The sequence below is a fragment of the Limulus polyphemus genome, unplaced genomic scaffold (genome assembly GCF_000517525.1).
Source record: "Limulus polyphemus unplaced genomic scaffold, Limulus_polyphemus-2.1.2 Scaffold277, whole genome shotgun sequence".
In the NCBI taxonomy this organism is placed as follows: domain Eukaryota; kingdom Metazoa; phylum Arthropoda; class Merostomata; order Xiphosura; family Limulidae; genus Limulus; species Limulus polyphemus.
The window spans coordinates 78335-90099 of record NW_013665887.1 but is presented as its reverse complement, the minus strand read 5'-3'; the positions used below and the strand labels follow the sequence as shown (position 1 = coordinate 90099).

Sequence of the window (11765 nt, the reverse complement as noted above, 5' to 3'; positions counted from 1 at the left end):
ACATCAACTGACGCATTTATATGGCTACATTACATTGACATCAACTAACACACTTATATGGCTACATTACATTGACATCAACTGACGCATTTATATGGCTATATTACATTGATATCAACTAACACACTTATATGGCTACATTACATTGACATCAACTAACGCATTTATATGGCTATATTACATTGATATCAACTAACACACTTATATGGCTATATTACATTGACATCAACTAACACATTTATATGGCTATATTACATTGACATCAACTAACGCATTTATATGGCTATATTACATTGACATCAACTAACGCATTTATATGGCTATATTACATTGCATCAACTAACGCATTTATATGGCTATATTACATTGACATCAACTAACGCATTTATATGGCTATATTACATTGCATCAACTAACGCATTTATATGGCTATATTACATTGACTTCATTTAGTAGAGGTTTCACGTGGGTCCAGCATGCTTATCGCTGTAGCATATTGGTTTAGCGTATTTCATCGATTTGTCTTGAGGATTTAACGTATTTCTAGATGTGGCATCCTGGTAAGTGTATTTCGTTGACGTGACATTCAGCTTTAGCATGTTTCATCGATCTGTTAGGAATATGTTGCATACGCTCAGGTATTTCATGCAGGTTAAACATGTTTTTCGCAAATATTTCACACGGTTTCAACCCGTGTTATGTCTGATTAGCGTATTTTTATAGTGTTATATGTACAGGTTTAGTGTATATTTGGGTGTGTTCTATGTATAACTTTAGTGTTATTGTTATTTGTGTTATATGTATAGGTTTAGGGTATTTTAGGTGTGTTATATGAGCTTAACGTTTTTTTTTTTGTTCTTTTTTGTTGTTATGGAGGTTTAGCTAATTTCTTGCAGGATTGACATATCTCTGAGGTTAACTTATGCAGGTTTAGTGTTTTATAAGGAACGGTAGCCAGATATATTAAGCCTAAATACAACTTAGATACGTTACATAAGAGTTAATACACGATAGGAGCGAAAACTAAATTAGAGAAGATCGTGTAATATAACCATATAAATACGTTAGTTGATCTCAATGTAATATAGCCATATACCTACGTTGGTTAATGTCAATGTAATATAACCATATAAATACGTTAGTTGATGTCAATGTAATATAGCCACATACATACGTTAGTTGATGTCAATGTAATATAGCCATATAAATGCGTTAGTTGATGTCAATGTAATATAGCCAAATACATACGTTAGTTAATGTCAATGTAATATAGCCATATACATACGTTAGTTGCATTCAACTATCTTGATACATCAAAAGTAATGCGTAACGCAAATTAACCTTCAAAATAATGACTTGTTTATATAACGTTTACTGCCTGTAGGGTCCATATATATGCTGTACCATGTTGAGCACTTTTACGTTTTTGCCTCCTGCAATAGTCAGTGCAAAGAATTGCAGGAAAAATGAGAAGAAATAACAGATTTTCTACGCGCAAAATTTATAGCAATAAGTAGTAGGATTAAACTTAATATCGATGGTATGCTTATGTAAATTTTCGTATGTTATTAGGGACCTTGTAACAAAAAATGTTATGGACCCACGAGCGTTATAGTACATAAATAGTTTAGAAACATGCGTTTAAAATATCGGGTAATATTAAAACGTGTTAAACGTCCTTAGCAAATCTCTGAAAAACGTAGCATTTGCTCCACACATCTAAGAAGTACACGAAACTTTGATGACACCTAAAATAAATACGCTAAATCTGATGACACCTTTAAAAATACCCTAAACCTAAAAGCTGAAATATTCATCTATAAAACATATCAAACCTATAAAGGTAAAAAACACACATTAACTTTGTAACGCATAAGTGAAAAATCACTGAAATTATTTTATCACGTTGAGAATGGTAAACACTAACTGTTATTTTAATGTTTTTTAATGAGTGTTTTAGGAGAGTAACAGAAAACACTTAAAAGTTCTACAAAATTCACATTTGAAAAATAGATTGCTGTCATTCTCTTTCGTACACTTTTACTATATTCTGTGCCCCCCCCCCCCAGTGACACAGCGGCATGTCTGCGGACTTACAACACTAGAAACCGGGTTTCGATACCCGTGGTGGGCAGAGCACAGATAGTCCATTATGTAGCTTTGTGCTTAATTACAAACAAACAAACCATATTATGTGAATACATTCTATCTTGGATTGTTGATATGCATAAGTCAGGATGACGATATGCTTCTTGTCGCCCCCTTAGAGGCAAAATCAGTAATACGAAATTGGTGCGTTATATAGAGTAAACTTTTTGGAAATATTGGTTTCTTACTCGTTCGCTCCTATTACGTTTTGCTTTTCATAAGTTTCTTGTATGCTGTTCATAGTCATTAAAATATGTTTTCTCTCGTCCTTTTTTATTACAAAATCGTTTTTGTTAACGTTTAGCTATGATGCTAAACATCTTGTGATGATGGATTAGCGTTAGTGTCAGTTAAATAAGTAAAAATGTACGCGTGTTACACTGCTTTTCTGAATGTGGTTGCCACACAAGAATGTTACCATAACAACCATTTCCTTAGTGATTATTTTTGTTGTTGACTCCGACTATGAATCATGGTCACCGCTGTATCTATAACTTTATGAAACATGTTATAAAACTTGATAGCTTATGGAAATAAGGTCGCGTCGATTTTTTGTTTTTTATTTTCCTGAACTAAGCAACCCGTTTCTTAACAGTAAACGTATGAAAAATCCACTTTGTTAAATATTACCAAATTGTTAATTTGATTGAAAAATCGCTGAAGTTATTTGAATATAATAGGCCTTTTCATATACAAAATAATATTTTTTTAGTGACTGATGGAAGATTGTTATAGAACAACAAAAGTGAGGCTACTGACCATTTTTCAAAACTAGTTTCATCAACATTTTTGGCCAGTTTACTATTTGCATGATAACATACAAAGCCTGTTTTGCATAGTTTGTCAGATCCATTTCGTAAGTGAAACGTACGTTGAGCGAAACAGAAGATAAGGAAGTTTAAACAAAGGTGTCCCAGTGACTCAGCAGTAACTCTGCAGACTTATGACGCTAAAGATCAGGTTTCCGATACCCTTGGTGGGCATAGCACAGGTAGCCAATGGTGAAGCTTTGTGCTTTACTACAAACAACCAAGAAGTGCACCAAGGGTAGTTCGAGCGGTGCGCCCGCACAGAGCACCGTCCTGTAGGGGGCGCTAGTTATCATCTTTGATTATGTGTTTGTTTGAAGTTGAGCACAAAGATGCACAGTGGGCTATCTGTGCTCTGCCCACCACGGGTAATCGAAAACCGATTTCTACCGTTGTAAGTCCGCAGACATACCGCTGTGCCACTGGGCGAGGGGGGGGGGGACATGTACCTTTGAAGGCAAGAATAGATTAGATTTTTTTTAGGAGAGGCACAGAATGTATATTTCGCACAGGGCACCATCATCAATCGCTACGGTCCTGTTTTTTGTACGTGTTTTGGGAACAAGATTGATCCTTCAAGTATAAACCGTAGATAGAAAGAACCCGAATATGCAGAAAAAGAGATATCCAGGTTTCCTTTGTAACTCACAAAGGGGAGAAACCCGGAGTTTATCCGATAAATCTTGGCAGTGATTGTTTGAAAGGAGCTTTAGAAATAGTTAATTTGATACAATTATCTCTTCTGATTCTCAGTTAAATGAGATACATTACGTTTTGTGGTTCGGAGAAATGACGCCATGTAAAATCCACGATACGTTATTATTTATGACCCAAATGCCCTCGTTTATTACGTTTCGGTTAGTGCAACATTTCCAGCCATTTATTATTAAATCGTTTCGAAATTGCACACTATATTAACACTGCTGACAAGTTCAAAAAAAAAGAGTGATTATTTTAAAACAGTTAATGGAAATTTTAAATCATAATATTAATTCCTTTACAAAAAGTGGTGAGTGGTGAGGATTATATTATTTGCAATACAAAGTACATTTTTGTTTTGACTGTTTTAATAGCTCTCGTGGAATGTAATTTCAAATTTATGTTGGAACACCAAACAACCAGAGTTTTTAGGCGAAGTTTGCGCCTCAACGTTTAATTTTCTTTTATTCTTTGCAGCTTTGGTCTCTCACGAAACACATGCCGTATATAAGGTCTCTCTCTCTGTTGGCCCAGCATGGGCAGGTGGTTAGGGCGCTTGACTCGGAATCTGCGGGTCACGGGTTCGAATCTCCTCACACCACGTATGATCGCCCTTTCAGTCGTGGGGGCGTTATGTTGTAATATAACGATGTAAAATTATACCTTTAGTACAAGGGTATCATTTTAAAGTGAAAATGTCTGCGATTATTGCTCCCAAAAACATTGGGGATATTCCGTCTATCAGACATAATCAAAACAACAAATGCAGAGCTAGTCAGCACGTAACCGAAAAATAGGAATTAGGAACTGGGTGCTAAAACCTACAACGTTCCAGATCCCACTATCACACGCCGTCTATAGCCGGTTGTGGGTATGATAATTATTACTAAAAAAACCCCATATAAATTAAATATTACTATCGTAGATCATCCAACCTTGTCCCTAATATATTCACTCCATTATATTAAATTACGAAATATACAACCTTACTGTGCATTATCTAGTAATAATATTAACACTTTATCACTGCAAGATATTAATAACTATTCAATACAGTATAAGCAGTAATACTTCAAATAATATTTCAGTTAATGTTTTTACTACTAACCATTAACCCATCTATATAGTTCTGGTACCACTTCCTCCTCCCTTTCTATGTAAATTGAACAATGTAGTACACCTATTAACATGTGGTATGTGCGATATTAAATATGTAGGTCAAACTACAAATCCTTTACATCTGAGAATTAATTTACAAAGATTGCAAAGTAAAAAACTAAAAAGGTTCCCACACTCAACTGAACTAGACCATTTTAACAGACATGACTTTCGTCATGTTACATAGCAAAGATAGTAAAGGGTCACTTGGAAGGAACGGCATTTTTACGATTGCACTCTTTGTTTCTGTCATGGCGTCATTTTGAGTAATTAAAAAAGCACAGAATTTCTTCCCGCCGTATTTCCAGTGTGAGGTCAATAAGAAACTGCCAATTCCATCATTTAGCTCAGACATGCATTTTGATTTATTCGTTGGTGATTTTGAGTACACCGTCGGCACCTAGCTCACCCTGGTTACTGATATAAATGGTCATGTTAAAATTACTATATTAGAAAAAGTTCACAATGTTGACATTCTAACAGAAAGGGAAGAGTATTTTATATTAAAAGAAAAAACTCTTTACCCGTATGGTTTAAATCAGGAATTTCAAAATAAAACTACGATTGTTTTATATATTGATGTCTACAATAAGAAAAAGACTAGAAAACCGGGGAAAGGTAAAAAATATGCAAATTGGATTAATTTCAAAACATTTTGTAAGAAGTTGGATTCTATTTAGACCAACACTAGTAATATTGTTAAAGATATTATTAAAAATATTCTTGAATTAAATTTGAGAATAAAATAAAATATTTATGAGGCATAGCACATACGTTTGAATTCTAAAATGTGCATATTAAGGATCTTGTTCTGGATTTAATTAAATTTAAATTAAATTGGGTATATTTCCTGATGATAAAAACACTATAAAAGATAACCTAGAAAAATCACATATTGTTATAGATTTTAAAAATAAAGTGTATGAGGATCTTTTTATGTCTTTAATTATACGTAAAAGTGTTCAAGAAAAAGTATTTCCTATAAAAGTATTACAACCATCTGTTAGCTTTAGATACAATAAACCGATAGGACCTTTTATTTTTAACTATAAACAATTCATTGAAAATCTTAATCCAGAAGATACTGATAATTGTATTGTTTTTATTATCCAGAATACATGTTTCGAAATATTTAGAGATTTTATCTTTATTTCAGAAAATAGTAAATCTAAAATTGTATTTAATATGATAGCTACTGGTTTGGAAATGGCATTTACTGGATTTGTAATAAATCGAAACTTATTTGGAGTTTTATGTAGTTTTGGAATTGCGTATAAGAAAGGTAAATTTAAATATTTAGAATCAACAGGTATATCACATTTTTTAAATAATTTTATGTAAGTTGTTAATATTTGTATTTTTATCTGAGGTAAATTCAGTAAAAGTTTTTGTTGTGCTAATTTCATTTATTATAACCGGTGCATAAAAGTTTTTACATATAAATCCAAAGTTGATATTAGCTTTATCGATTGGAGTAATCACAAATAGTTTTTGAATTTCATTGATTTTTCTTTTAAAAATAGGAAAATGAATATCTATAGTATAACTAGATAAATTTAAATACCTTAACATATTTCTAATGTTATTCATAATAAGTATTTTCCATTCAAAGAAACATCGTTGGGGTATACACATTTTTTACTAATTTTTATAATATATTCATCATTATTTCATTCTTTGTAGTTTTATTTAAGATTCTAAATTTAGTTCCTTTTTTCAGAATGTTTATAAGATCAATATCTTTGATCACATTCAAATCACCAGTAATAATATGCTTATTAAAAGAATCAGTAAACGTATTATTATTATTACATTTACAAGGTAAATTATCAGTATCTTCTGGATTAAGATTTTCAATGAATTGTTTATAGTTAACAATAAAAGGTCCTATCGGTTTATTGTATCTAAAGCTAACAGATGGTTGTAATACTTTTATAAGAAATACTTTTTCTTGAACACTTTTACGTATGATTGAAGGCAGAAAAAGATCATCATACACTTTGTACCAGAACTATATAGATGGGTTTATGGTTAGTAGTAAAAACATTAACTGAAATATTATTTGAAGTATTACTGCTTATACTGTATTGAATAGTTATTAATATCTTGCAGTGATAAAGTGTTAATATATTTCGTAATTTAATATGATGGAGTGAATATATTAGGGATAAGGTTGGATGATCAACGATAGAAATTAAGGATGATGTAATGTCTAATTTATATTTTTATGTGTTTTTTTAGGGATAACTATCATACCCACAACCGGCTATAAACGGTGAGTGATAGTGGGATCTGGAACGTTGTGGGTTTTAGAACCCAGATCCTAATCCCCCTCCTTTTTTTTCGATTACGTGCTGACTAGTTCCGCATCTGTTGTTTTGATAGACGGAATATCCCCAATGTTTTTGAAAGCTATAACCGCAACCATTTTCCCTTTAAAATGATATATTTTGTACTTTTGTACAAACGGTATAATTTTACATCGTTATATTAGAACTTTGTTGGCGCGTTCATCTACATGTACAATAAATAAATTGTAGGTTATGTTATATATATATATATATATATTTGCTTCTTGTACTAGTAAATGCAAAATTTTCCTCCTGTTTCTTTCTCGTGATTCTGACCCCCCTCATTGTTGTTGTTCCCCGTCATTTCGCGGTGAATCATTTCTAACTTACATTCTCTGCTTCAGAGAATAATACATTTAAGAATTCTTACTAAGCGGCTGAGTTTTGTGACAATATTTTAGCCTGTTGCGTCTAAACATATAATTCTACTAATCTAATAATTAACTGTTTCCTTACAACCAATTACATTTATGTAAACAAATTATTATTTAAAGTTTATTTTTCCACTTTTCAACAAAATAACGTTCTTGATTGTAATAACGTAAACATTATTTAATGGAAATAAACGGTTAACAACGGTTTTCAACGTTTCGCCTTTCAGCTTCTTAAGGAAACTACATTTTCAAATCTATTCTTAATTAATGCTTTTTCAAAAACACAATTTGTTTATTCGTTCTAAAAAATACCAAAATAGTTTATTGTTTTATCTCCAAACCTCAACTCCCAAAACTTGATCCTGAAATTATTGTTAATGAAATTTAAAACGTTTAAGCCAATCTGCCAACTGAGATTTTTGAAACAGAAAATAACGCATTTTGTATTTCCCTGAAATATATACAAAATACAGCGTTTGTTTACATTTACATTTACATGAGTCCTCCAGTGGCTCGGCGGCTTATGACGCTAAAAACCGGGTTTCGATGCCGGCGATGGGCACAGCACAGATAGCCCATTGTGTAGCTTTGTGCTTAACAGTAAACAAACAAACAAACATGTACAAGAAAGGCGGAAACGGTCTCATTCTAATGATCTTTTTAGATAAACTTTAATATTAGCTGTCGCTAGTGAAGTTCTTAGTAAACACACGGATAACGTGTTGACGTCTAAAATATTTCTCCCGGTAATAATTGTCTTCTCCCCTCCCCCCTGTCTCCATCTTGTACATTTCTAGGATAATTGGTTGTCGCTCTGTGAAGAATGGAAAACAATGCCTGCCTTCGCGAGAGTTTATTGCTCCGAACATTACTTGTCGGCTGAAATGATTATACCTTGAGAAAGTAATTATATTGTAGAATATATATTCACTTAATCCCCCCCCCATTCCCCATCCCCGCTGACACTTATTCATTGGGCTTGCTAACGCTGTTTATTTAGTGGTAGCTCTTCAATTATAGTCTCGTAACTAAACCATGCATAAACTCATCAGAATCATTACAGGAAGACTGACACAGGAGGAACAAAGATAAACAGGTTAAGCATGAGGACGTATTTATTTTACACTTGCCGAAGGCTCGAATACGGCACTATACAATTTTTCTCGCTAAAGTTTTGCACTCATAACGTATCAGAACGAAGGTATCAGTTTGCCCCTGAAAGAAGAAAGGTCCACCTTTCGAAAGCGCTCGGGTTATAGGGTTTTTATTCATTTCTATCAAGACTTCTTGAACCTACGTGTTTTTCTAACATCATGAAGGTATCAGAACGATAGGGTATCTGATGAATTTCCATTCTTCTTCTCACTTATAGGAATCGCATTTCATGTTGGAGATCTTTGCGAAAATACGTGTCACGATATCTCCCGTCACATATTTTGCAACATGACAAGTAAACGGTGTGAGTGCCAAAAGGAATTTCCAATAAATATTAACAATAAAGACTGTGTCAAGGGTAAGCCGTTTCTTTGGATTTCATTACACTTACTCAGAGGCGTCGCTAGGCACTGGGAGACGGAGCCCGTGACCCTAACTAATCCCCAGTTGGTGTCTTGAAAAATCCGAATAAAAAACCGCGATCGAATCATATGAAACGCCAAAAATTCCCGCGGCTGTGGACTCGAGCCCCGAATCTTTTAAGCACCTAGCGACGCCTCTGCAGTTATTGTTTTCTGACGAGCTGAGAACTGAAACAAAGTTTCGAATATATTGTATTAAGTATTTCCGTGGATGCAGGTTTAATGGTTTACGTTCTAAGTGATTTTCTTTAAACGAATCAAAATAATGACAATAATTAAGATGAGAGTGGATATTAATCGCCTTTTAATTCTGATTCATCAAATGAATATATATATATATATATTTAAGCTTTGTTCAGGACTCACTCCCTGAATTTTAGTAATATACCACCAAGCTAAAAAGTAAAATGATTATTTTTGTATAATTCCATTTATATGGGAAAAAGGTTAAGTTTTCGCTCTATCTTTTATTAATTTCATTTGTAACCTTCGGCAGGTAAACTTTGCATAGTTTCATATTATCGTTATTACATTTATACTTTAAACATTCTTTTATGCAGTTGTACTTCATGTGATATACTTGCTGTTTGTCTAAACTGTGTTAATTTCGTATTTAACCATAACATAGGTTGGCAATCGCTCAAGGCATCCAAGTGGTCAACGGTAAGTTTGAGAGGCTTATAACGCTGAAAATCGGGTTTTGATACCCGCAATGGGAAAAGCACAGATAACACATTGTGTAGCTTTGTGCTTAATAACAGACGGTCAAGAAAGCATAGCTGAAAAAAGAAAGAAACAATAGTTCTAAAAAATTAATCCAATAAAATAAAAACTTGTCTAAAACGCTATATTGATGAACAGAATCGATGTTTCGAATCAGGCCTAATTTCAATGTATGTATCTTACCTAATTTTTTTCTCTATATACATTTTATCTAATGAAGAATAATTATTTTCTTGGGTTCAAAAAGACCTTAACTGAAACAAGTACACGTAATACGAAGGCTTAGAAAGATGTGACAATTAGTTCAAAATACTAGTGGCATCTGTTGATAACTTTATAAACTATTTTCAAGAAAGACGAGCCAATATTCTCTGCTCGAACGTAAGCTATTAAAAATGGTTTTTACGCAATTAAAACATTAGACACAGATAAACTACTAACATTTGTTAAAAGATTTAAATAGAAAACACACGTATGCTCGTGCATATCAGGATTTAAACATTAATCTAATCTATATTATATTTCAAAGATGAAACATGTTCTCCACACTACTTTATATACGCCATATGTATATTCTTTCATCTGATACGAACATAACTTGATGATTAATGTTATTTTTATTCATAGCATGTGTGAATTAGTAAATATTCGTGTGATGAGAGCATCCAAAAAAGTCTTTATTGTTATACAACATTCAAAATTTGTAAGTCGACCATTTTTGTCTGACATGCTGAATAAGTAGACTTAATTTAATCGACGAGAATTAGTTATTAATTAAGTCAATGATATAACAGCAAGGGATATATATAAGAATATTTGTAAAAACACGATACTTAAAAAATGTCCGAAATAAACGCTTTAAAATTGATATTGTTTTCCTCTTAATATCTTTTGGTAATTTCACCTTTTTTTTTCAACTCGTTCTCGCTATAAGTTACGAGTTTTACAGTTTTATTGACTGAAAGCTTTTCGTGATACGTGAAGTCGTACGTTTTCTTACTTCTAATAAACACTATTTATTATTATTATGTTAGTAATATCCATAAAAATATCATGCTTTGTTATAAATTACTCAACAATCCCGAAAGTAAGGAGATTTTATGCACCTCAAGACTTCTTTGTAATAAATATTCTCTTTAGTGATTCCCCCAGTGGCGCAGCGGTATGTCTGCAGACTTACAACCCTACCAACTGGGTCTCGATACTCGTGGTAAACAAACCAGTGTGTAGCTTTGTGTTTGTTTGTTTGTAAATTATGCACGAAGCTACACAATGGGCTATCTGTGCTCTGCCCACTACGGGTATCGAAACCCGATTTCTAGCGTTGTGAGTCCGCAGACATATCGCTGTGCCACTGGGGGGGCAGCTTTGTGTTTAACTTCAAACTCTTTAGACACATAAATAAGTGTGTTATAAATAATATTTTTACGTTGTTTTTTTTAATGTCTTCCACATTATTTTTATCAGGGAGAGATCACTCTTATTTTGATAGTGAACAAAAGGTAAAAGAGAACTGATAACGTAATTGAAAATAACTTGAAAAGTTGTATTACATATGTTAATATATTACTCATGTTTAGCGGCCAGACTATGGGAAAGTTGTAAGTACAATAAATCATGCTTCTTTTATGACGAGCATGCTGTCTGTAATGAAGATGGAGAATGTCGTTGTGACGAAGGATTTAGAAGCTATAAAGCTGCCGGAGAAGAAATATGTATCGTTGGTGAGTATCAGTTTAGGTTTTTATATTTTGTATATATATATTTCAAATTATTATAATGTCAGTTAACTGGAATAAATCTGTCCACCCATCTCTTGATGTTTAAGATAATATAATATATTTCAAATTATTATAATGTCAGTTAACTGGAATAAATCTGTCCACCCATCTCTTGATGTTTAAGATAATATAATATATTTCAAAT

At 32.8% G+C, this 11765-nt stretch overlaps 1 protein-coding gene across 2 annotated transcripts in view; it reads left to right on the top strand.

The window, feature by feature from the left end:
• The window catches only part of LOC106456974, a 74228-nt gene that overhangs the window by 52378 nt on the left and 10085 nt on the right, over positions 1-11765 (top strand). Inside the window, exons 2-3 of one of the 2 annotated variants that reach the window (XM_022382773.1) lie at positions 8912-9052; positions 11420-11563. In XM_022382773.1, the coding sequence (XP_022238481.1) occupies positions 8912-9052; positions 11420-11563 (285 nt within the window). The remainder of the gene's footprint in view (positions 1-8911; positions 9053-11419; positions 11564-11765) is intronic. The other variant, XM_022382774.1, reaches the window with a different exon arrangement.